The following is a 27,895-nucleotide window of genomic DNA, read 5'->3' as shown; positions in this document are numbered from 1 at the left end:
TCAAGGAGAATCATCACCTGGAGATTAGGACAAGAAATGGAGAATAATGCACATTATACGGCAGCTTGGTTACCTTGCCTTTTCCCTGAATGATAATAATCTTGCATTTGTTTCAGGGAAAACAGGGAGCAAAATTATTCTATCAGCACTCATACATTTTTCAGTCAATCTAACCTGTGGGGATCAAATGTTTTTTTTTTTTTTCGGCAACAGATAGCCATGGGCCCACGAGAACTTATAAACCTGAGCTCTGGCACAGGCTCGCTTTCCTGCTCCGCGTCTCTTACCTCCCTCATTGTCCTTGCTGTCAGTGCAGAGGGTCTCCATGGCTACGTCGCATCCTGCTCCTCGCCACCCTGGCTGGCAAACACAGTGCCAGCCATTTTGGTCCAGTGTGCACCTTCCATTGCTGTTGCACAGACCGGGACACCCCTCTGTCAAAAGACAAAGAAGGACAACACAAGTGATTTGAGTATTTAAAGTCTCTGCACCTCAGATAAACAGATGAGGGACACTTAGTGGGAACAGGCCTTTCGAAACAGCACAAATACTGTAATTGCACATGGATAGAAAGAGCAACGCAATCTAAGGAATCTGATTCTTATCCAAGTGGCATCTTTGATTGGCCTGACCCTTGAGACACCACTTACCTGTGTAGGACAGAAATGTCTGCAATGACCCACTAAAATTGCTGCAGGCCAGACAAAATTAACTTAAATTTTTTTTCCTTTTTTAGCAAAGCAACAAGGTTGATCATTAAAGTGTGAAAAAAGCATCACAGCGAGATCATTTCAGAAGCCCTAGAAGAGATTTTTAATCTGCTGTAAACATTACTGGTCATTGGTTAGGACACGTCTTCTTAAAAGTGCCTTGTTGCTTTCAAAAATTCCCTCTAAATTTAAAACCATGAATGTGTGGGTACGTGGCTATGAAGGATGTTCAAAAGAGAATGTTAATTTTATCTGGCCTCAGAGTTGCCGTATATTCATGTGAAATTACAGTGCATTAAATAATTGCACAAAGTATAGGCCAGTATCAATGACTATACTTTATGCTGAGAATACATTCCTTTTCACAGAATAAGCAAAGCCCAGGAAATGGTGAAGCAGCTTAGCATCTATTCTAACAGACACTAGGATTCAGGCTGCATACGGATGGGACGGGACTGACGGGATTTCCAACTGAATGTAATAGCTGTGCATATCTGATTACTCAGGACGGACAAAATGAAATACCGTAAGGACCACAGTAAAACATCGAGAGACTGAACAAAAACACGGTAGTGACGTGCTTCAAGACAGAGCGCAAAAGAGTGATAGTTTGTGACAATCTCCCTAAAGCTTTTATGCTGTTACCTTTATATCCTATCTTGTCTGCTTTTATGGGCAAGGAGGGAAAATTTGGGAAACAATGAAAATAATTTAATATATCCGAAATCTATAATTGTTTCAGTCTAACATGACATTAAAAAAAAAAAAACCAAATTTTGCCACTTCCTACAGATGGTAACTGGCATGCAGCCAACATGATCTGTTTATGAGGATGACACTAGGGTAGGTTCTGGTGCTCTTCTCTATGAGTGTGACATGATACCGACAGAAACGAGGGTATAAATGCTCTAAGATGGCAAGAATAATGGGCTATTAACCAGATCTCTTTGGAAAGAATTAATTTATAATTTGGTATAAAATATATATATATATTAGTTAATGCCTGCTCTAGCAGCTGGGGGTTTGTTCTAGCTTCTTATAACTAGAATGCTTGTTTCGGTGACAAAATTTAAGGGAACCATCTCTTTAAGGATGTTTATTTTAGGTCTGTATTAAAAGAATTACTCATATAACTGGCTTTCCCTCCTTCACTGTGGAACTTGAAAAGATCTCAAAGAGACTTTCTGTCTCTTCAGATTAGAGTTAACAGAAAGAAGACTGTTTTGACAGTCCCTTGCGGCGGGGTATGATGAAATTAGACTTACGGACGCCATCAAGTCAGGAGAATATTAATTTTGCTGCTTCTTTTCTTTCAGACAATTACCGTCTGTTTTTATGGATTATTCAATGCCTAAAAGGTAAATTTTCCTTATGGATGCCTCTGTTTTGTTTTTAATAATAATAATAATAATAATAATAAAAAGGTTTAATTGCCCCAGTGACAAAGGGGTGCAGCAGTCGACTGCGGGCACACAGGAAGTTATTACATGAAAGCCTGGGTACTGCCATGAATATTTTCATATTCCAATGAAAAGCACAAACAAGGAATTAAAAAAGGTAATCTGAGGAGCAAGGGAAAGGGACTCTTCTCTTCTGAAAGATATGATTTTCACTTATTTCTATGATAACTGAAGACAAAGAATCTGCTGTTTTCTGCTGAGCAGAGTCATCATTTTCGTTCTCTAGAATGCACAGTATTTTGTAGTTCTTTTTTTTTTAAGTTCTTTTTTTTTAAAGAAAATCACAAAACATAAATTATGATATCACATATATTTTGAAACACTGAGATAAAGCCAAAGAAGTTTCCATATGAGGATAAATGAGATTTCTCTCAACATATGTTAACCAGAATCTTCTTTAGATTGACAATTTCTTATTCTGTGATAAGAGGGAGTGTTCGTGATTCTTTGATTTAGAATTTAAAGCTTATGAGCTGAATTGCCAACAATGAAGATCTTAAAGCCAAAAAAAAAAAAACCCAAAAAAACTCCATAAACAAAAAACAGCAAATATACTGTTATCTTCAGTTTTTGGTTCCAGTGACGACTAATGCTTTTACATAGGAATGAAATCTGTGATAACCCAAAATTATAAAAATGAGACACAGACACTGAAGTCTCAATACTTTAAATCCAAAGGATTTCACATAATGTAGGCCTGATTTACCATTTACAAAAATATGCAGGAAAACAATCTGTTTTCATACCTACTACAAGCTAAACACGGTTATATAGAGATATATATGGAGATATGTCAACAAAGAGCAAGTATACAGTACCTTTAACTATCTTATCCAAATAGTGAGCTTGAGAAATTAAAAAGGAAAAAAGAACAGACAGACATTTCAGAAGTGTCACATGGGACAAGGAAATTTTCAGAATTTACATGCAAATTGAGCAGCTGCAGCTGACATCAGACATCACACGACAGAGATGCACTTCATATCTTCTACAAATGCAGTATATTCCCATTTTAGCAAATGCAGTCACGATTCCAGAAAATATTCAGCACTTTAAGGGAAAGTGTGCAGGTAAACTAACACTTCCTTTTGCAGATTATTTGGGACGGACCCACTCCGATTCTTCCTAAGATTATACCTTCATAACTAAGTAGAACAAATGCAATCAATCTTTGTCATTAGAGAATTTTGGAAATTTACAACTATGAGATATACAAATATCAAACTTTTGGAGGGGGTGAGAAAATAATTCTCTTTCAGTTTGTTTTGAACAAAGTAGTTTCATAAGGGTTACATGGTGGAAGGGCAGAAAGAACACACAGCAGCCCTGGAGGAGCCTTGATGCATTTTTAGATGCTTTCTTTGATCTGTGACATACACCCACAGAAATTCTACTTCATTCACCTTCTCTTGAATCACTTGCATATTTACAAAAAAAATCAAACTTTAATTGTTAATAATAAAACAAAAAAGCAAATGTAATATAGTATTATGAAAAAGGCATGCATTAAATTCTATATGATTTACCCAGCAGCCCTTGACTACTTGTCAGACGGACAATGACGTAACCAGTATGTAGTCCATTAGGAAATACAGACTGTTCTAAGATCTTGTTTCCTTTCATGATTCATACAGGAATAGGCTCTGTTTCTCACAAAAGCTTTGCAGGAAGAGTCAGGATGAAGACTGAAGTCTCTTACTGTACCTGTCCATTTAATCTTTCATGAGGTTACAATTAGCCTACACCTTTCCTCTTGAACAGAAGCATAAAAATCCCTCTCTCTTCGCTCAACAGAGAGACCTAATATATTCTTAATAAGCCTCAAATCTTCTTGCTTTGTCAAAATTCATGCATCTTTAATGATCTAAAATTGCTTTTCAAAGACGCTTATGTTGATTATTTTTCATTACTGACATATGCAAGTGGTCGCGGAACTCTTAACAGAATGATTTAAACGATAACTTTCAGTTGAGCTACTAAAGCCTGGCAGTTCTGTCACGTGCATAAACAAAACCATAAATGGTTCAGACCCAGCTGTACCGTTTATATGAAAGGATGCTTCACTTTGCCACAGGATTCCATTAGAGGCTTCTGAATTGCATTTAAAAATAAGCATGTTTCTGGCTAATTGACAATATATTGTTGGGGGAGTGAAGGGGGGTTCGAGAAACAGTGTCAGGCACTAACCTGCAATTATAATTTCATAAAATAATTGTTTTTCAAGCATTAAAATAAAACTATATTACTGTATAACATCATTCATATCATTTCTTAATAATTCCTTCCAAGCATTATATAATCCAGTAGAGTCCCATGAGTACTCATTTGATATGGAGGATAAACAAGTGCCTTAAAACATTCTGGAGTTTCTGGTTCAGCCAGGTTTGAGGGAATTATTAATATCACTTATCAGAGTTGGAGAATAGCTTTTGGCTTTTATATCAGGTCTACGTCAGTTAACACACAACAATAAGGAATATAATTAATCCTGATCTGGATCAGAAGTTCTAAAGGAAGAATAAATTAGAATCCAGCCAATCCTATTACTTTTGCAAACAATCGATTATGCAAAACAAGGAATTACAGGTAAAGGAAGGTTTGTCATTGGACCAAAAGAATGGCAAAAGTGGAGCTGAAATTAGAAAACAGATTTAAAGTACCCAGCAGGTCAAATTTTACACAAAGATTTAAATATTAAACCAATACAATACTGTAAAGTAATTAGCCTCCAATTAAAATAAATAAATTTATATAAAAAGAAAGAAAGAAAAACACTAAAAAAAAGAAGAAAAAAAATGTTTATGACACATTTTAGAAACCAACCATAAGAAAAATATCTGCACTGAGGAAAAGATACCAAGATTTGTCATTTGCATTTTCTATCATAGGGAATAGTTATTAGGCTGATAGTTTAAAACTAAGAGAGGAAGGAGGTAAAAAAAAAGAAAAAATAAACCACCTTCTACATTTTGGCCTTGAAGAGTAAAATTTCCAACAATACCACAAGAGCCTAGGTCTAAATAATGAAGTCAAAAGAAGATGTCCATAGATGAGGTTCAAAGAATTATTAAAAGTAATAATTGCAACAATGAAAACATCATTATATAAGTCAATACAGGAAATTATCAGAAAAATGCAGGCATGTTGTAAAAAGCCATTAGGAACAATAATCATAAAAAATAATACAGTATATTTAAAAATTAATACACCTAATAATTGCTGAACTGCACATTAAGTTGCAAAAAAAATCACTTTGAAAATGAGTAATGTATTCTGACACTGAAGGAAAGCTGTTCCTGTTAGATCTACTAAGAAGTTTTAAATTTGTTTTATAGAAGAAAACTCTATTTATAAATATGAGTGCTTGACATATAAAATGGAGCCCTTGGAAAAAAACTGTTCCCTGGTAAAATGTTGTATTCATAAAACACTTTCCCTGGATTATTTATCTTTTAAGAAGACCAAATGGGGCATAAGTGGATGAGTATTACCGTATTTTCTATAAGATAGTGGTTTTTAATCTTTTTCACAGTCTCAGTTCTCTGAGAAAAGTGCTGGGAGTTATGGATTCTCCATAATCTCCAGTTTCTCTCCCTGCTCCCTGAAAAAATGCACACGTGCTCACAAAGTGCTGCTTATGACCTGAGCATTGCTGGAGCCCTGGTTTCATAACTGGCAAATTATGAACACCTGGCTCATATATTAATGATGCCCGAATTTCTAGCTCTAAGCACTTCATATCATTCTCTCATTTAATCTCCACCACAACCCCAGGATGTAAATACAGCTGATACAGTAAATAGAGATGAAGAAAGGAAGAGTGAGGCAGTCTGTGTGAGGTCACAGGCTAGCCGGCCAGGCTGCCTGGCTCTGGAAGGTGCACTTAACCACTGTCACGATGCCTCTTCTTAGACATTTCAGTTCAGTCACTCAGTTGTGTCTGACTCTTCGCGACCTCATGGACCTCAGCACACTAGGCAGGCCTCCCTGTCCATCACCAACTCCTGGAGTTCGCTCAAACGCATGTCCATTGAGTCAGTGATGCCATCCAGCCATCTCATCCTCTGTCGTCCCCTTCTCCTTCCGCCTTCAATCTTTCCTAGCATCAGAGTCTTTTCTAATGAGTTGGCTCTTTGCATCAGGTGGCCAAAGTATTGGAGCTTCAGCTTCAGCATCAGTCCTTCCAATGAATATTCAGTACTGATTTCCTTTAGGATTGACTGGTTTGATCTCCCTGCAGTCTTAGACCTTTAGAAACTAACAAAAATTTTTTCTTCAGTAGAAGTAATGGATGAAAGAAGCTCAGAAGTACTGTGCAATCTTTCCTGATCTCATGTGAATCTCAGCAGGTAATTGTTTCCCAAAGTCACAGGGTGGTATTCCCATGTTTTTGACATCTACATGGCTTACTTGGCAAAGTGCACAAAACAGGTAAAAGTGAAAGTGTTAGTTGCTTAGTAGTGTCTGACTCTTTGTGATCCCATGGTCTGTAGCCTGCCAGTATCCTCTGTCCATGGAATTCTCCAGGCAAGAATACTGGAATGGGTAGCTATTCCCTTCTCCTGACCCAAGGATCAAACTCAGGTCTCCTGCATTGCATTGCAGGCAGAGTCTTTACCACCTGAGCCACCAGGGAAGAATGCAGGTGAGTGCTGGACATTTAAAGACGGAGCCCTTGATCTCCAGATGCCTTGGCTCATCATGGTCTAAACTCTCTCTCTTTCAAAATCCATTCAGATACACAGTCATCCCGGAACATAACAAATGAAACCACCGCTCTGGTTTCAAGCTCATGCATGGGAAGCCCTTGTCTACTTGCTGGTACAGGTGAGCAAGGGCTCAGTGAATCTGAGATGTGGGAGAAGGGTGTGGCTCAGCAAAAGAATTGTTATTATACTATTAGCTCATAAACCTCCAGCATCACCAAACCAAATGATTAGCACTGTATCCTCTTCACACACTCCCCTTGAGGTGCTTCTTTTTAAAAAGAATGCTTTCTCTCTTCAAGGTCCCTGTTTACCATATTTCTCCCTTTACTTTTGGGGAAGAGAGGTGGGATTGAAAACAGAATGATTTGCTCTTGTCTGTACCACTTAGCAAAGGACATGGATTCCACAGACCCCTGGGAAGAAGCCTGCTCACAGTCTTGTACCATTTTGCATTCCCAACATGGAGAGTAAGGAAGAACAGCACCTTTTAAGAAATTCTACCTACATGTTGCTGCCCCACTTGCTTATCTGTCCAAATTATGTGGACGTCCCTGGTAGTCCAGTGGTTAAGACTCTGTGCTTCCAATGAGGAAGTATGGGTTCGATCCTTGGTTGGGGAACTAAGATCTTACACGCTGCATGGTGTGGCCCCTCGCAAAAATAGAGAAAAACCAAAATCGTGGGCAGCCCTCCTCCCTCTGTTTCCTCTAGCTAACTGATAGTTCTCATTTTCCCCCTGAATATGTCTCATGGATGAAGTCTAGGAGTACAAACAGCAGGCTAAATGTAAAAGGAGAAGAGAAAATATCCAGAGATCAATTCATGTCAGTTAAGACAGTCCAGGAAATCACAAGGCTTTAACGATACATAGACACATGCGACTTAATCTGGAAACCTTTCCCATCAGAAATGCAAACTCTGTGGGCATGCTAATCACTGTACTCCCGTTGCTCATAAGGGATTCTTAATATCTGCTGAGCAAAATGATTAAATGTACTTATTATGGTATTCCTGCTCTGTCCTACATGTGCCTGCAGCTTGTGAAGACATTCTCTGAATAATACAAAGACTACCTTTTGTGAAAGAAGTATATGTGAACAATACCTCATTTGACATCCTTCCCCTCTCCTTTATCCACCTCTTCCTCTCCCCTTGCCCAATCCATCCATCCTAATTGAGTACTGCGCTATTAACAATCACTAGCCTTGACTGACTGTTACTATGTGCTGAAAACTATGCTAAGCATTTAACATGAATTGGCTCATTTAATTTTCACCTGTTTTATTATCTTCCCTGTTTCTCAAATGAGGAAACTGAGACATGGGAAATTAAATAACTTCCTCCAGGTCAAAATGCTAGCAAGTGGCCAAAATTTCAAAGTCCGTAACACTTAACGAAGAAACTCTATGTACAACTCGGCATACGGAGAACGGTGTACCTGGGTAAGGCAGACCATAAGCACATCTGTTTTTGGATTATCAATGAACTCACTTGAATGAACAAATAAGACAAAAAGAATGTAGAAATCCTCAAATCAACATCAACAATCAGAAGGAGATATGGGGAAGTTAGATTAAAATCCAAACAGCTTGAAATGTTCGTTTGTGAACATAGTCTCATACGTTGGGGGTACTTTATGTAGTTAAGAAACCTCTATAATGAGAACTGTTATAACCTGTTCTAAAAATCCCATGTTTGGGCAACCGATTGGCAGGCTATTAAAACTGAGGGATAAATCAGGGAAAATGAAAACAAATGTGTCTGAAAAATTAAAGAACAGAAGCAGTTCAGTGGATGCCGGCTGTATATTAAAAAAAAATCAGCTGAGTGATAGCTGCAAAGAAGACTGCTCCTTTAAAAAGGATGTCAGAGGAGTGTACGTGCTTGTTTGTGGGGAATTGGGATATCTGGAGGTCTTCCTGGAATAAGATTGATTCCAACTTTGTTTTCCCCTCACCATCAAACTGATTCTTCAAAACACAGAGAAGAAACCAAGGCAAACCAAGTTGCTGATATATCTCTATTAGGCAGTTCACAAGGGAAAAATACAGAGAGTTTGTGTATATTTGTATTTGTTGCTGATATGTGTAGTTATGATCTATTCACTGTTTCTGCTGTCAACAATGTGCCCAGTTGGAACATATTAAATAGGACTGTATTTTCACTGGGCTATTGAATTCACTCCTGGGGATAGCCTAGCTATAGGGAAAGAACACAGAATCTAGAATGCTGGAAATATTGCTCAGCTTAATTACAACACTAAAATCTAGGGGGCCCATCTCTGAAAGAGGGTAATTCAGTCGATGAACCCATAATAAAATACAGACATATCCTTTACTACGGCGAATACTGCAAAGGCCTCGAAGTCAAGGACAGATGTTTATTTAGCACTGTGTGTTTTGTAATACTTAAAAAATACAGTCTTAAAAAATAATTCACATTAGTATGTCATTAAAAGTTGTACATAGGTATCATTCTTTTAGATTACTCATATACCAGTTTCTGTAGGATGCCAGAAAAGCTACAGTTTGCAAATAAGTACATATTAAATCCATGTATTCCAACCAGCAACTGTTTAAATCAGTGCGCAGCCTGCATACCCATTGATCTGATGTTCCTTAATTGGTACCCACTGCACTGTTTTATCACGGATTACCCTGTCATAAAGAATTACAACACTGACATAATTTTAAACACTGCAAAACAATTTACTCAGGCTCCTTAAAGACATGTGTTCCCTCACCATTGAACTCTCATTCTAAGACTGAGATAAAACATTGCAAATACTTTATTCTATTTAGGAGCATCAAATAATTTGAATTTTAACAACTAGCAAGTGAGTTTTAACAACTAGGTTGTGCCAGTAGAGAAAAACAGTTTGTGCGTGAGCACATACATGTGAGCACATACATGTGAGCACACACACACACGTGCACGTGTTCTTGAAAGAGCTTTTGCTCCTCCAAAATTGGCATCATATTTCTGAAAACCTGCTTTAAATAAACTGTCTTTGGAAGTTTGCATGTTTCATTCTTTTTAGAGATTGGAAACTTGGTGAAACAATTACCTGTAAAATACATTGCTTCTCACATGCACCTACCTAAGCAAAATGCCATTCTTCAGTTAGGAACACTATTTATGCCAAGACATTTCAAGAAAGAGAAATAATATTTTTCCTGATTTAAGTCTGCCCAGGAAAAAAAAATCTAGATTCTATGGAAAAGGTGCTTTGAGATAAACCAAAATTTTTAAGTCAGCACTGCTGAAAAAGTGCCAAGACAAGCTGCAGAATTTTGTACAGACAACTGGGAGAATATTTGGTATCTTCATTCAGTTTAGAATTTCATGTCTTACAGTAGAGTGCATCTACATAACAGAAGTCACAGAGAAGCAGGCAGAACACAGAGAGCACCACTGACGCTGGCATGCACATAGACTGCAAAAGAGATGAGTGGTGTTTGGCGTGGGATACGGGATTTCTGGTGCAGTCTTTACACATGGCATGACTTCATCTGCTGGACCACATACATAAACATGGAGTAACACATGTCTCCTTCAGATTCTCACTCCTTGTTTCAATTCAGTGAATGACATAAGCAAACCCACATTTCCGTATGATTTCCTAGATTTAAAACAATCAGGTATATTTCAGTACCTTGATTTGAAAACTAAGCTATTCAGAAAAGTTCTTATATATGAAAATTAGAATACAAATGTATTGTACACTAAATAAATATTTGGATCGCTAACATCCTGACACAATTAACTTGGTTATTGCAATTACCAAGTGTTAGTCACTCTGTGCCTCTTTGCGACCCCCTGGACTGTAGCCCACCAGGCTCCTCTGTCCGCAGGATTCTCCAGGCAAGAATGCTGGAGTGGGTTGCCATTCCCTTCTCCGGAGGATCTTACCAATCAAACTTGGGTCTCCTGCATTGCAGGTAGATTCTTTACCATGTTAGCCACCAGGGAAGCTCTTACTGTAATTACCAAAGGGATGTCTTGCTGGTAGTTCCAAGTCTTGTGGCAGGAAACCACAAAAATCATCTACTGATTTGGACAATATCACTGAGTTTTCATTTGTTATCTACCATTATTACTTTTGCCTACTTATAAAATTTAATATTTAAGAAAATTTATAGAATAAAGTTTAAGTGAAAGTGAAGTCGCTCAGTCGTGTCCGACTCATAGCGACCCCATGGACTGCAGCCTACCAGGCTCCTCCATCCATGGGATTTTCCAGGCAAGAGTATTGGAGTGGGGTGCCATGTTTATCTTCAGCAAATTAAACAGATTATCCAACTTTGTTTTTTCCTGATATGGTTTTAAAAATTGACAAGAGAAAGACCTAGTTATTTTACAATATGTAAGGAAGAGTGTTGTGTTTTCAGTAAATAGTTTACAACTTTCTTAAATCCTCTACAGTATAAATTGATTTTACCTAAACTGTTTTTTTGTTGCTGGGATTGTTATTTTTATTTTGGCAAGCTATGGATCCTATTACCAGTTATAATTTTCTGAATAGAAAGTGACATTTTATTATTAACACATTACTGACATTGTTATCACTGCATCTGTTTCTATGACAATTCAATCTTATGTGACAGGCATATAGATAATAATGTATCTTTATCACAGAACAAAGTTCACTTTGGCCTATTCCGCTGTATACATACAAGGTAAAACAAACAGTAATTTAGAAGACAGCACAGTCTAGTACTTAAGAGGATGGCTTGGGAATGGTTCGTGCAGATCTGGATTCTGGTTCTATTACTTACTAGCTGCGCATCCACAGAAAAGTTTTAGAACCTCTCTGAGCCTGGGTTCTGTCGGCGGAGATTTTAATAGCTTCTACTTAATAAGATAAGATAATGTACACTGAGAACTTTACATTGTGCCTTAGTTAGTTAGTTAAGTCGCTCAGCCGTGTCCGACTCTTTGCGACCCCGTGGACTGTGTAGTCTACTACGGCCATGGGATTCTCCGGGCAAGGACACTGGAGTGGGTTGCCATTTCCTTCTCCAGGGGATCTTCCCGACCCAGGGATCGAACCCAGGTCTCCTGCATTGCAGGCAGACGCTTTAACCTCTGAGCCACCAGGGAAGACTGTGCCTTAGCACACAGTAAACACTTGATACATAATAGGTACTATTAGTCAATCTTTTAAATAAAGCATATAAAAAGGACAAAATTACGAAGTGACTGGTATCTTTTAAGAGACACCAGAAAGAAAGGAACCTGACTTTAAGAAGAGCACCTCAGGACTGCCAACGATCTGTTTTCATAAACCAGGACGTCCACTCTGCCCCAATAATGTCAGGATCGGATCGGCTGCCGCATGTTCACCTCCTCACGATATACTCCCTTTAATGGGACCATCCTCCATATGAACAGGCTAGATCCCAAAGTGCAGACAACCCTACTTTTATATTAACAAGTTTTCTCATTGTCTCACATAACCCTCAGATGGTACAGATGCACAGTTCCTAATCAACTTCCAAATCAGCTTTTTGGAAGAAGAACACATCACCAGTTGCCCTTATATATTTTGTGTTCCCTCATTAGTGACTTGAGCAACGTACATTAATATTTTCTACAGGGCTATAAATCTTCGTATAATCTGCTCATAAACTTGGAAATGCAAGTCACTTTTACAGTAACTACTTGGGAAGTAAGACATCTAGATATTCTATTTTACATGCATATCACAATCCCCAGACTACAATTTGGCTGAAAAATTTTCATTCTGTTCTTCATTATGGGATGTACTGAGCAGGCCTGACAGAATATACATTGCTAACTTTTGAAACAGAATGATCTGAGTTTGTGTATCACCATTCCTACAAACAGGAGGAAATTCACTGTCACTTGGCTGAGCAAAGGGTTCCCAAGAGCTTGTGCTTGTCATCATGGGTGCTATGCTGGTACACCCAATTGAAATGGCCCATCTAGACTTTTACTATGTGGCTTGAACCTACACTGATCACAGATCAGAGAATAAAGCTTTTGGCGGCAGGAAAGTCAGGGTATGTGCAGTAACCACGTGGAGAGTTTTCTCTTTGCTTTTTATGATGTTTTTTTTTTTTTTTATGTATGGTGAGTTTTTTCCCCTGCATATGCCAATGTATTTGGAGTGGGTTTCTCGCATGCATAATAATCACTACTGGGGACTCATCTTAAAAGCCAAGAGCGGAAGTGTATGTGAAAAGCATTATTTTACACTTCATTGTTCATGTGGGGACTAATTAATGAATACCTAATGCCATTAATTCACAATTAGATCACTTATGTTTAACCGCATGCTTTCTGTGCATACATATATAAATATTAATTTTGGATAGAACGATAATCATTCAGCTTCATAACAATTAAACAGCTGTAACCTGTCTCGTGTGTTAAGTCATGGAGCTACAGGCAAGCTCCAGAAGCAGATGGTCTTACCCACCCATGCTTAATGTTACAGACTTTTTAAAAAAAGAGGTGTTGACAAATCAGAACAAGGAGGCATAGTTTTAATGCAAATCGGCCCATTTGCAATGGAGATTACCCTAAAAACTAATTTGGTGTATAGGAAAAAAATTAAGCTCTGTTGTTAAAGGAAGACATTATATTCCATTTGGATATAACAGATTCCCCACCAACATAATTATTTACTAATTTCATTCAACCAACAGCGTGTAATGGAAAAGCAGCTGGCAAAGTATTCATATTTATGGACCTCCTCTGAACTGCTCCTTAATTTATCCAAGGCACATGTCTGTTAAACCCCAGAAATAATAGCCATATTTCAGGCAGCTGTTTTCTAGCACCACTAAAGAGTACTCAAAGAAGAGAGGGTCAATGAACCCATCATGAAGAGGAGCAATAGAAAAAAATTGGCTCGAGTCACACGGTAATCTGTGAAAATAATATGTTAAATATGAAAAGGGAGAAAGGCCACGGCTTTTGCACCGACTAACACCGTAACTGAACTTGCATTTGAAAACCAGGTAGGTGGAAAAGGAACGGTTTCAAGATGAAAAGAGGCTATTTTCAATTTGTCACATTCAAGAAATGACAGAGAGAAATTCCACCATTCAAAGGACACTGAGGTATCATTGCAGGAAGAAACAGTCATGTCCCTTAAAATTGTGGGCTTAATGTTTCCACCCTTACATGACACTAAATGCAAAGTTCTGATTTTTTGTTTTAAGGCAATAGGATCTTTGTAGATAACGAGAATTACTTAAAATTTACACAAACACTTCATTAGGTGACTGGTGGTCTATGATTATCTGTCTTCAGTTTACCGAAGACAGTGACATATTCATAATCTGGCTCTCTTGTAATCTTTCTCTTCCTCACTAATACTATGAAAATATCAACTGATAATATATTATTTTGCCCTTGGTTTCACTCCCAAATGCCTTGGAACTAAACTTCTCAATAAAAGCTTCTGATGAAGACTTTAAAGGAGCATCTTTCATCTTTATTTCTGGTTAAAGGGTATATCCAGTCAATGGTGCTTTCAAACTTCCTCTACACTAGATGTGGTGGAAATTAAGGTTTTAGATGATTTTTAAGAGATGCAAATTGACATAGTATTACAAACTAAAAAAGATGCTTTAGTATATTAGTGAAGGAACACAATGGCATAATAAAACATTATGATATACATTTGATGTGCTACTTAAGTGGTTTTTATCCTGATACCCTATCTTTTCAAAAACTTTTAAAACTATAGCATACAACATTTTAATTCAAATGAACGGATTAAACATCTTCTTTGTGATTAAAAGTTATAATTTATAAATTGGTTCCCTAAGACACAGAGCACTTACACAATAACTTATTTTGAGAGACTTAAAAAAACTAGCTGGAAAACCTCTAAGTTCATAGTGGGGATAAATACAAAATGGTAAGAAAGGAGGGAACTGGTTTGTCAAAGTATATTTCAAGGTCTGTCAGGTATATTTCAATGACACCTAAATGATCACAATATAGTACAAATAACCACTATTTTCTTCTACTGCTCTTATTAGAGAAAAAGAACAATGGATTTAACCCTCCATTTTTTTTTCCCCAAACACACAGTACCTCTAAAGCCAGAGGGCCTCACAGTAAGCTGAGTAGGAGTAAGTTTAATTTATAGCAGCTCTTGGGACTCAAGCTACACCACAGGAAACAGACTGGAGGAAAATTTGTGTACAAATAACCACCACAGGACAGAATTCTTTATCATACAGTCGACTCTAAAGAATGTCAAGCATATTTCTTCTAAAGAACTCAAAACTCTCATCCTTATAGGCTACGTGTAAATCATCTAAATGGAAAGATCTATGTTAAATCCAGATACACTTAACCAGAAGTATCTACATTCAGAGCTGACTTTGAGAAGTCCTAAAAATGCCCCTTTTCTGAAGTATAGAAACACACGCGACATTTCCCCAAACGAGGCCACTGTCACTGGGGTTTACACCTGAGCAGCACTGCTGCCGTGTGAGCACAGTCTCAGCTTCAGGCTGCTGAGGGCAAACACAGCAAGAAGGACCGGACAGAGGAGCGCATGCTCAGCCGCTCGGCCGAGTCCGACTCTCTGCGACCCCGTGGACTGCAGCCCGCCAGGCTCCTCTGTCCATGGGACTCTCCAGGCAAGAATACTGCAGTGGGTTGCCATTTCCTCCTCCAGGGGATCTTCTCGAATGAGGGAGTGAACCAGCATCTCCTACATCTCCTGCATTGGCAGGCAGACCATTTACAGCTGAGCCACCTGGGAAGCCCCAGATAGAGAAGGTTCATAGCAAAGGGTGTGAAGGGTGTGAAGTTAAGTGGGCCTCAGGAAGCATCACTATGAACAAAGCTAGTGGAGGTGATGGAATTCCAGATGTGCTATTTTGAATCCTAAAAGATGATGCTGTTAAAGTGCTACAATCAATATGCCAGCAAATTTGGAAAACTCAGCAGTGGTCACAGGACTGGAAAAGGTCAGTTTTTATTCCAATTCCAAAGAAGGGCAATGCCAAGGAATGCTCAAACTACTGGACAATGGTACTCATTTCACACGTTAGCAAGATAATGCTCAAAATCCTTCAATCTAGGCTTCAACAGTACATAAACTTCTGTCTGTACAACTTCCGGATGTACAAGCTGGATTTAGAAAAGGCAGAGGAACCAGAGATCAAATTGCCAACGTCTGTTGTATCATAGAAAAAGCAAAGAATTCCAGAAAAACATCTACTTCTATTTCATTGACTATGTTAAAGCCTTTGAGTATGTTATCATAACAAACTGTGGAAAATTCTTCAAGAGATGGGAATACCAGACCACCTTACCCACCTCCTGAGAAACTTGTATGCAGGTCAAGAAGTAACAGAACCAGACATGGGACAGTGGACTGATTCCAAACTGGAAAAGGAGAACAACAAAGCTATATATTGTCACCCTGCTTATTTAACTTATATGCAGAGTACATCATAAGAAATGCAGGGCTGAATGAAGCTCAAGCTGGAATTAAAATTGCCGGGAGAAATATCAATAACCTCAGAAATGCAGATGACACCACCATAATGGCAGAAAGTGATGGGGGACTAAAGAGCTTCTTGATGAAAGTGAAAGAGGAGAGTGAGAAAGCTGGCTTAAAGCTCAACATTCAAAAAACTCAGATCATGGCATTGGTCCCATCATTTCATGGCAAATAGATGAGGAAAAAATGGAAACAGTGACAGACTTTATTTTCTTGGGTTCCAAAATCACTGTGGATGGTGGCTGCAGCCATGAAATTCAAAGATGCTTGCTCTTTGGAAGAAAAGTTTTGATGAGTCTAGACAGTGTATTAAAAAGTAAAGACACTAATTTGCCGACAAAGGTCCGTCTAGTCAAACTGTGGTTTTTCCGGTAGTCATGCACAGATGTGAGAGCTGGACCATAAAGAAAGCTGAGTGCTGAAGAATTGATGCTTTCAAACTGTGGTTCTGGAGAAGACTCTTCAGAGTCCCTTGGACAGCAAGGAGATCAAACCAGTCCATCCTAAAGGAAATCAGTCCTGAATATTCACTGGAAGGACTGACGCTGAAGCTGAAGGTGTACGACTTTAGCCACTGATGTGAAGAGCTGACTCACGGGAAAAGACCCTGATGCTGGGAAAGACTGAAGACAGGAGCAGAAGGGGACGACAGAGGCTGAGATGGTTGGATAGCATCACTGACTCAATGGACATGAGTTAGAGTAAACTCTGGGAGATAGTGAAGGACAGGGAAGCCTGGCGCGCTGCAGTCCACGGGGTCACGAATACTCCGACACGACTGGGTGACTGAACAACAGAGCAAAGGGTGGTTAGGTATTAGGTACACTTACTCCTATTCTTAGGGGCACATAAACTGATGCTGGGGGAGCTAAATCGTCACAGCAATGAATGAGCATTCATCATGATGGCTCTGGGGACTGTGGATTTTCCTGATGGTCCCCCAGCAAATCAGGAGCAAAGTTCTGTGAAGATTCTAAGCCAGACTTTCCCCAGCATTTGTCTGATTTGAGGGTGTAATTCTCCCGATGGTCTTGAGACCCGATACTACTTGTGCAGGCAGGCTGACAAGTTAAGGGAGTTAGCAAATTAAGGAGTTGGGGTTAACATGTTAAGGGTGCTCAAAGTTAAGGTTGCAAAGCAGTTCCCAGAAAGAAGAAAGTGAAGTTGCTCAGTCGTGTCCAACTCTTTGCGACCCCATGGACACCAGGCTCCTCCGTCCATGGGATTTTCTAGGCAACAGTACAGGAGTGGGTTGCCGTTTCCTTCTCCAGGGAACTTCCCGACCCAGGGATCGAACCCAGGTCTCCCACATCATAGACAGATGCTTTCCGTCTGAGCGACCACTTGATCTTAGCCAAAAGGCCAAGAAGAAGAGTCAACACTAAAAACCACTCTGAAGCTTTAGAAGCTACAGATTGTCAAAGTTATTAGAGATTCAGAGCAATTTAAAAATCTAGACATACAACCTTATGCCTCATGTATGATGGAAGCACAGGGCTTCCCAGGTGGTTCAGTGGGTAAAGAATCTGTCTGCAGTGAAGGAGATGTGGGTTCAATCCATGGGTCAGGAAGATCCCTGGAGGAGGGTCTGGCGATCCTCTCCAGTATTCCTGCCTGGAGAATTCCATGGACAGAGGAGCCTGGTGGGCTACAGTCCACTGGGTTGCAAAGAATTGGACACGCCTGAAGTGACTGAGCATGCATGCACACACACTAAAATTTCAAATTTAAGACGGTGAACTTTTTTTGTTGGTTCATTCCTCTCTTCCGCAAAGGTTACTGAACAGTGAGTGAGATGAGTAATTTAGCTTTAAGTGCAGATCTGCCATCGCTGGCAATGCTGGCTTCAGTTAAATGGAACCCTGGCTTCATTCACATCCTTTGAGGCTGAAATTGGTACAGATAAATAAAAACAGACTGATAGAAAAGAACAACTTATACAGTGAAGAGAAAAAGCACTTAAAGGAGAGTTGAATTAAAACTTCAAAATGGATAGCGAGTGACCATGATCTTCAACAACGTCTCTGATTATCCAAGCACTTCTTCACAAAAAATGAAAATAAACGGAATACGGTGACACTGACTAGTGAGACAAACACAACCTCTGTGATGTGAATACTGAAACCACATAGAGAGAGGGTTGACAGCTTAGCAAAATGGGGCCTCCATTATTCAGAAAGGTCCGAGAAACTAGTTTTGCATTTTTCAGAAGAGAGATTAAGCGACCTCATTAAAAAAAAAAAAATTCTGAGGGGATTACAGAGGATCAAGCAGTGTATATAAAACCGTTAACTGAATAAATCAGACTCAGAGGAAGAAAATAATAGCGAGAGGCCCCCAGTGGATGCGACTGTTATCTCACAGGAAGAAACAGACATCTAAAAAACCAGCCTGGTTTTCAGGACATGGGTGATTCTCAGTGCGTTGTGAAGGAGGCTTTCCAGGGTTCTCTTAGGAACTGCCAGGCTCTCGGTCACATGAAATTGCTTAAGAGTCACTGAGACTGCAGGGCAGCAAGAAACCTAAGGTCTCCTTTTCTGCACATTCCATGGGACACTTTCTAGCCTGTCTGGATTTTTACTACCAACTAAGGGGAATCTCCTCCCCTCAACTCCACACCTGCCCTGATGGTCCACCTCCACCCTACACGACAGATCCCGTCAGGGTGCTGCAAACTGCAGGGAGAGGTCGTTCTTGGAACCAGCATGCTATAGGTTCCTGCTTTAAAAGTACAAGCATCCTGATCAATTCCTCAAAAAAAGAAATCATCAGTAAGGACTCTCGCGGGAGTCCAGTGCTTGGAATACCATGCTTCCACTGCAGGAGCACAGGTTGGGAACTAAGATCCGGAATGCTGCACCACCAAAACAAAACAAAACAAAAAAACAAAAAACAATCACTGAAAGTGAGAATTAGGGAAGTTTATAGCTGTGTAAGTTCCACCATCAAACCTGCTGCTGACAAGAGAAACCTTCTGTATCGATGGGCGTTTTGTAACATATCTGGTGACCGGAAGGAGTTCTTATAGATGAGCTTTGGTTTCCATACATTTCAAACCTTATTTCTGCTCCACTACTTATTTTCCTGGGCTTCCCAGGTGGCTCAGTGGTAAAGAATCCTCCTTCCAGTGCGGGAGACTAGGCCTCAATCCTTGGGTCAGGAAGATCCCCTGCAGAAGGAAATGGCTACCCACCCCAGTATTCTTGTCTGGGAAATCCCATGGACAGAGGAGCCTGGCTACATTCCATGGGGTTGCAAAGAGTCAGACACAACTGAGCGACTAAACAACAACCTATTTTCGGGGCTGTAGTTCGGGGCTCCACAGGACAAATTCGTTTCTTCCTTTAACCTTTGACTCTGTTACTCTGATGTCCCTAGGCGAGTCAGTGGGTGGGAGGAATATTCCCAACGGCTAGCACTAAGAATCACAGATGGCGATGACTTCAAGTCTCAGAAGAATACCCAATTAAATGGAAACTAGGGAGATGGTGATGGACAGGGAGGCCTGGCGTGCTGCGATTCATGGGGTTGCAGAGTGGACACGACTGAGTGACTGAACTGAACTGAGGTTCAAATTCTCCTTAGCTGAATCCTCAAAGTGCCCACAGCCACTCCAATGCAACGGAAAAGTGTGATGGAGAAGATGGGAGTGGAAAGAGACCAAAGTCCTAACTGATCTGCAACACGTGACCATATAAATCCACGGTCCCCTTGTAAGATCCTAGAAGGGGCCCATGCAAGTGAGGGGCCCTGATGCCTGAGCTTCACCAGCTTCACAGCAAGTATGTCAGTGGCCCCATCAGAGACCCCTTTCTTAACATGATGCTGATGGACGTGAAGCCTGGTCTCAGAGCAATCATTTGCTGGTATAATGTGGTCCTTACAACCACTTGTTAAGGGAGAAATCACAGAGTTTAAAATATAAAAAGATAGTTTTAGAATTTCCATATTTCAGACCATTATGAATGTGATTCTTAATTTGGGAGAGTTCACAAAAGCCACAGAGAATATTGATTTTGTCATCTCAGTGAAGTATATATCAGTGAGGTCATTTTGTTTTCAAATTTGTCACCTAAATGTTTTAATTTAACAACTAAAACACTATTCTTTCACCGTTATCCTGAGGTGAGAATTAGAATATCAAGCCTAAGCCATGCCCATACATGGCACAGTTCCGTTCTTTCTTTTACCCCCTTACTGTTTAACAGATAACTCCCCAGCTGTGTATATTGCATTTTCAATTTCTAATCTCCAGCACCCCTAAGCCCAGAGCACTGTGGTATTTATTAGAGGTGTGCTGAGTACTCTACTACGACTAGGTTTTGTCTGAACAAACAAAGCATGTCTTTGTGATCATTAACGATCTTGTTTACCAATGTGCTAAAGAATTAGAATAAAAACAAATAGCCAGTCTTTTGTAGCTTAAAGGAATCAGGATTTCCCCTAGGCCAAATTTCCATTTGCATTGCCTGAAAGTACATGAAAATCAATGTAGCTCAATAAACAGCTCTGTGTTTGAGACATAACTAGAAGAAAAATATCACATTAGACTGAGTCTCTCATCACTGTGATTTTAAAGAGCAACACCTCCTCAACTCCCATCCCAAACATATTAACTTCTTCTTAAGCCATATCCAGTTTGAGACTAGGTCACTCTTTATAATAATGAAATGGAAATTATATTGACTCACTAGAGTAAATTTGCTGGAGAGCCATTTGTTTTTTCTTTTTAAAACAATTGTAGCACTCAAAATGTTGTCTGCGTTATACTTTGACTCATTTATACTTAACAATGAAATAAAAAACTCTCATTTGGTAAACATTGCTAGGCACTTTAATAAGTGATTTACATTCTGGTATTTCATAGGATCCAACAACCCTATGAGATAAATAAAATTTATGGTGAAAACATACTCAGGGAAGTTAAATGATTTGCCCAAAGTCACAGAGCAAGCAAATGACGTAGCAAAGATTCTAATTCCAAAAGCTCTTAAACATCAGACACTCTGCTTCAAAATCTCATATAATAGGACCATTATAACCACTTCACATTTGCAAAAAAAAAAAAAACCCAATGGAGACTAAGAACAGTTAAATCAGTGAATAAATCACAGGATTGGTTGGGAAACATCTTTTTTAAAATTTCAAAGCCCATGCCTTTTCTTATTATATTACACTGACTTTCATTAAGAAATAGTATTCAATTATCACAGATGAGCTGATCAATAATTGCTTAATGGATAAAAATGCATAAATTAACAAATGAAATGTAACTGAGGCACACAAATGCCACAAGAAAAATGAAAATGGAAGTTAAATGAAATTGAGAATAAAAAGGGAACCCCGTGCTTAAAACTAGCAATTTTTCAAATTAAGCAGAAATTATCAATACATTCTCAAATATCAAGAGCCCCCAGTGGGATACTGTTCAAGAGACTACAAAGAAATTAAAAAACACTTCTCTCCTAAAACACTCCTCTCTCTAACAAACAGATGAAAACCAAAATGTCCAAAGTTTCATACCTAAATAATTATGATATTGTTAATGCTTATTGGAATGGAGATTCAGAAATTTGCTTGGAATCTTGTTCCAGGATTTAAATAAGTTTCCAACCTTCATTAAGTCTAATCACTTTTTAAGCAATTTAAGCCCATTTTCTCCATTTGTGTCTGTGGGGAAATCAGCATCCAGTAGGGGATTTGCCACACAGAGATCTGAGCCTTCCTTACCTTCCTAACAACCCTCCGCTGGATCAGTTCCATCATTCAATCTCCCTCCTCCCCACCCTTCAGGTCACAGCCTCATCTACAGCCTCCAATGCTCTCAGATACAAATGGATGGCTCTAGGGGCAAATTTCTTCCAGCCACTGCTGAAAAGAATATTTCTTGGGGGAAAGTACAGGTTACTAATACTTAAAATTCGGTACTTAGGATTTATCATTGACCAAGATAGTTAGCTAGTGTGACACTTCTATGGATTCTGCCTCCAAACATCTGTTCAGTAGAGGCTGTCGTGGTATTTGTGCCGTTTCTACGTCCCATTCACTCCAACCATAGGCCATTCGGGTAACTAGCCTCTCTTTCCTGAGCGAGAAGAAAAGAGAGAGCCTCTGCAGGGTCACAGATTCTGCTTCCAATTAAATACATTACAAACAGTGAGCCTACTGAGTTAGGCCAAGTATCTTCCAGTTCACAGATCTGACTTTGATCCATCTCAATTCTCAAACTACAGAATTAAGTTTTGTCATATAGAAATAATAATATAGTTTTATAATATAGTTATAGTTATAATAATATTCTAATCTGTAATAATATTCTAATTCTGTCAACTATTACTTACAGACCATGTAGTTATATTTAATATTTTTAGATTAATTACTGTATCCTCTAAATAGTTATCTTTCCAATCTTATGAAAAACAAAGACAGAAGCGTGAGTATGATAATCTTTTGACCAATTATGGAGTGTTTGCTTCCAAAGGAACACAGTATGGTAGTTGAGCATCTCTACCAGTGCTATTAGTAGCAAACTATGCCAGTGATCATTGCTGGTGCTTCCTTGATGTGATTCAGTCATATGACTCTTAGTTTAAGGGTCCAACAATCTTAAACGGTTTTGAGGGGAGGAAGGGAGATATATTCATTTTAATCATAGTATTTCTAAAAGGAGATTTCTCTTTGTTTCATTTTTTTTTAAAATCTGGATACATCACTAATCAAAGTCTAACCCAAGAAAGGAGAAGGACTTGGGACAGCAAACCTGAGGATGAATTTGCTGAATACATGATTCATAACGAGAGCAAAGTGTGAGCACACTAATAAAAATATCAGAATGCCATCAATCCCTTCAGGTAGTTGGGTGTTCTGCGAATACTCTAAATTCATAACCTATTTTACTCTCAAAATGCCTATGGTTTCATGGAAGCATGAAGAGTTTATGAAGACAGTAAGATGACTAATGAAGAATATTCTTTGCTTTCTATTGGGAACTTTTGTTTGCTTCTAACTGTTTAATTTCTCCTCCATCTCTCTTTCAAATAACCTCCCTGTTTGTATTCAATGAGATGGCACATAATATGGAGAAAGTAAAAAAAAAAAATCTCGCTGATTTATGAGTCTTCTTTCATAAAGTGAAAGCTCCTTTCAGCCAGACGCCTAAGTGTTGAAATCGAGAGGAAATGAACAGAACAGTAACTCTTCTGAATGAGAAAACATACTGTAGTTTCCTGGGCTGTTTAATCAGTGGCTCACAAAGGCCTCCTTTTAAAGGACCCCTGAGACTTCACTCTGGACATATACACAAGGTAGGAAGTAGACACGGAAAAGCAATTGGATCTTTGTATGCAAAAATTTGGAATAACTACTTCTGAGAGTATAAAAGAGTAAAACAATGATTTAAAGGTTCTCTACATCTTTTAAAAGGTTCATTTCAAAGATTTATTTTTAAATGAAGCAGGTCCTTTTCTTCTACACTGTCACTCATATGGAGTATAAAAGCAACAAAATAAAATGAAACAATAGAAAGTGGACTTGTTAACCACTGCAAGACACGTTAAATTATAACAAAAAGACCTGCTACTGACAAAAGTCCCCTTTCTTCCCAGACACCGGGAAAGTTGTTTAAGACAGGTCCTCTGTGGGAAACTAACCCTGTAATATTACCAATGTCAGTAAGGATACCCAGAGAATGATTTGTCTGGTGGCTGTTGGTTGACAAGTTAAAACTGCCCATGGATAACTCTACAGTACACTTCCTCATAGTCCAAGCTATATATACATGTGTTGGTTGCACTTCCCAGGATACAAGTAGTCCAGTATATAACATTTCCCTTCTAGCTAGATTCAACTCACTTATGATGCGGGTGGTGGGGTCAAAAAATACAATGGAGTAGGATTAGAAGCACACTCTTCCTGCCCTGCTTCTAGTGTGCACCCATTCTGGGACTGGGGCATGGAGCTGCCTGATCACAGGGATACCACACTGTCTCTTATACATCCTCAGAAAAGATGCAAATCGTGGTTGTCAACTATTTTCTGCCTTGCTGTAGCTCACAAGTGGGGCTCGCGTGAGCAACAGGCGGCCCCTTCCCTGTGGAGCCTCGCTTAAAGAGTAGAGGAGGGCAGAGCCTCATGAGGGAAGATGTTAGGGGTGAGCTCTCTGCAAGGGTCCTGCAAGTGCACGTTGGCAGTTTACCCCAGTAAGACTACAGGCTCCCCAGTTGTTGGCAGTAGCTCACCTTTAACAGGTGACCCTGTAAGGATGTTCATAGATAAGAGTTACCACAAAGGCCTGATCTTCAGAGAAACACCATTTCTCAAATTACAAAGTTTTTGTAGGATCATGTCATTTCTAATTAATATTGTACACTTTCACTGAAGTGAGGCAGAAATGTATTACTTAACTCTGTTGCATTTTCTTTAAACAAATGTTTTACTTTCAGTGACTAAAATAGTAAAGGCAAAGACACTGAACACCCTGAAAATATAGAACCAGTATATGTATTCTGGATACTTTTGTATCCAGGCTAAATAGTACTTACATACTAACATTTTGATCTTAAACACCTATTTGATTGTCTTATTTAACCAACACATGTGTCAGAATTTCATCATATTTTAAGAAGTGTGAAGCATATAAATCTAAGAAAAACTAGAATTGTGCATTTTGCTCTATTTTTTCACAGTACTACAAAATAAAGTTATAAAAACTCAAACTTCCTTAGAGACTCAAATAGATGGACAAGTCCTAAGATGTGTGATTCTGGAATCTATAGGAGTCCAAAAGGCTAGATACTGGGAATCTTTCTTTCAAGTAAAAAATACTGCTGTTCCACGGTGGCAATATGTAACACACAAAAGGAATATTCAATGAGAGTTGGTTTATAAAAAATGAAATCCTCCTTATACGAGTCAATTTTGGTGGCCATCCCCCCCAAAAATGAATAAAATATCCTTATACTTCATACTTGATACAGCAGTTTTACAAAGAACTGGAATATAACAAATTCACTTCTCTGTACAGCAGAAACTAACGCAGCATTGTAAAGCAATTATATTCCAATAAGAATTTTAAAAAATTAGAAAATGAGGACCTTATTTTAAAATGAAGTTATTCCTTTGGAAGAAAGAGGAGGACAAATTATCAATAATTGGAAGAGTTTTTCCAAGGTGAAACGCAGCACCTTGTGTGCTCTGTTAGGGTACTCGGGGCAGAGGGCGTGACCGGGACAGGGGGCGTGACCGGGACAGGGGGCGTGACCGGGACAGGGGGCGTGACCGGGGCAGGGGGCGGGACCGGGGCAGGGGGCGTGACCGGGACAGGGGGCGTGACCGGGGCAGGGGGCGGGACCGGGGCAGGGGGCGGGCCTACCGATGGTGCAGTGCTCTCCGTTCCAGCCCTGGCTGCATTCACACTTGCCGTCCTTGCAGGTCCCATGCTCGGCACAGCGCGGGTGGCAGGCTCTCTGATTGCACGCTGGGCCCGTCCAGCCTTCTTCACAGCGACAGGAACCCCCCATGCAAACACCATGTGAGCCACAGTCCACAGAACAGATTTCTAGATGTAAAACAGAGGAAGCAGGTCAAGAGAGGAGTAGAGCGGAGTGAGAAGGGGAGTTAATAAGCAGTGCTTCGTCTTCAACTCTAACCCGTGACAGGGAAAAGCAAAATCCTTGAACGTAAGCACGAAAGTATTTACCTACTAAGTCATTTGACCTACTAAGTCAATTTCAGTATCGGCGGCTAAGAATGATAAACGTAGTTTTACTTTTTAAAATTTTACATTCTGCCGTATTGGGCATAAAATGCACATGATAATTATGCTATAAACAATGTCCTATATTTATATATTTGGGTACACACACACTACTAACAAAACAGAACATAGGATTCATAATGAGAAGAAAATACACGCACACACACTTACATGTTTCTCAGAGGATGTTTTGGGCAGCCAGGAACACATGTACATATACATCAAACTGATATGAAATTTATGAAATATTCTGTGTCTGTGTATGTCAGGTATTTAACAGGAGTTGGGTTTCACCCGGGTAGCAAAAATAGAAAAGGAGTTATTTTTAATCTTATAGTTTACATTTTTAAAATATTTAGAAACTTTCATTAGAAAGAATTTATTTAAAAAAGTAAAAAAAAAAAGAATCTATTATAGTATGCATATTAGCTTGGGTCTGACACACAAACAAACTGGTTAAATAAAATAAATTGTTGTTTTTTTTCCTAGACAGTATATTTGTACTGCTGACAGAAGTTGCTGAGCAAAACAATAATAGAAAAGCAGTTTAATAATATATATAACTATGAACTCTAACATTTGAAAAGCAAGGTTTTCCAATTACTAGAATTACTGAAAAGAGCAGGAGTCACCAAAGGACTTTATAAATGGTAACAAGAAGTTAGGTCATTGAAACAGAATTCAGGCATCTGACGTAAGTTTTTTCTTAAAAAAGTTTTCTTAAAAGTTTTTTTTTATGAGATCCAGTTAAGAGAGAGAGAGACAGACAGACAGAACTCTGAGGGTATTTTAGTTTTTACTTTTTACATATAAAGTTAAATAAAATGAACTATTTTTTTTTCTTAAGATTGGAAGACTATTGTTTAGTTTTGGTTTTCTTTCAATAATGAACATAATGAATAAAAACCTTACATCATTTCTAACAAACAGGAAATGGACTAGCTGAATTTCAAAATAAAAAATAGCCAGTCCCTGTTTAGGTAGTCACATGCGTGATCCCACAGTTCCCCAGTCATTGGCCAAATAATATTTCTCAGACAGTGGACTTCACAGGGCTGCAGAATTTTTAAAAACTTGATCCAGGCTCTGACAGTGGTGAACACTTCTTATAAACAACAGTCAGGGCTATGAGCTGGAGGAGGGTGGTATGTGGTTTTTCACGCCACATTTTCCAACTCCTTTGAATTAAATTTTTGATTAAAGGATCCAAGATGTTTTGATTAACTTCAGAGGAACAGAACGTCACCTGAGCTTCAGAAGAGTGAGGTTTCTTTCTGAGGTTCCCTTTTTTATTCAATCTAATCAATTTTTCATTAGGGTGAAGGTGTTTATCAGCGTTTAGCACACTTGCTTTGAGCAAGGTGCGTCAATCTTTGTAATGAACTTATTAATTAGAGTTAATTTAATTGAAGTGGAATTGAAGGGCTAATTAATGGACAAACTGCTGCTGAAGAGAGAGGAGAGCTCTGTTGCTTTCAAACCTATAAACTTTCTGATGGAAATAATTCATTTCTTCTCTTCTAGCAGCTTAACCAAATGTTTCTTCAGGTGTAAAACCTATTCTATTGAATTTAGATCTCTGAAGGTCATTTCCACAGCAACAATACAGGCAGCTGATAGTGCTCTGCTTTAGAATTCAATAGGTTAGAAATGTGAAATGCTACTGCTTTTAAGTCACGAATGTAGACTAACAAAGGTGTTTTCCTAAACTTTCAATGAGAACTGTGCAATACGCAGACTAATTGGAGACACATGAATCC

The 27,895-nt window shown here is 38.9% G+C and overlaps 1 protein-coding gene across 1 annotated transcript in view; it reads right to left on the bottom strand.

Moving 5' to 3' along the window:
• TENM3 (teneurin transmembrane protein 3) overlaps positions 1-27,895 on the bottom strand; it is a 450,290-nt gene that overhangs the window by 86,751 nt on the left and 335,644 nt on the right. Inside the window, exons 11-13 of the mRNA XM_052661270.1 lie at positions 25,752-25,937; positions 2,989-3,015; positions 288-434 (exon numbers count right to left, since the gene is read on the bottom strand). Of these exons, the coding sequence (XP_052517230.1) occupies positions 288-434; positions 2,989-3,015; positions 25,752-25,937 (360 nt within the window). The remainder of the gene's footprint in view (positions 1-287; positions 435-2,988; positions 3,016-25,751; positions 25,938-27,895) is intronic.

Source organism: Budorcas taxicolor, chromosome 24 (genome assembly GCF_023091745.1).
Source record: "Budorcas taxicolor isolate Tak-1 chromosome 24, Takin1.1, whole genome shotgun sequence".
In the NCBI taxonomy this organism is placed as follows: domain Eukaryota; kingdom Metazoa; phylum Chordata; class Mammalia; order Artiodactyla; family Bovidae; genus Budorcas; species Budorcas taxicolor.
Note: the sequence above shows the minus strand (reverse complement) of the source record. Positions and strands in the feature narration are given on the sequence as shown.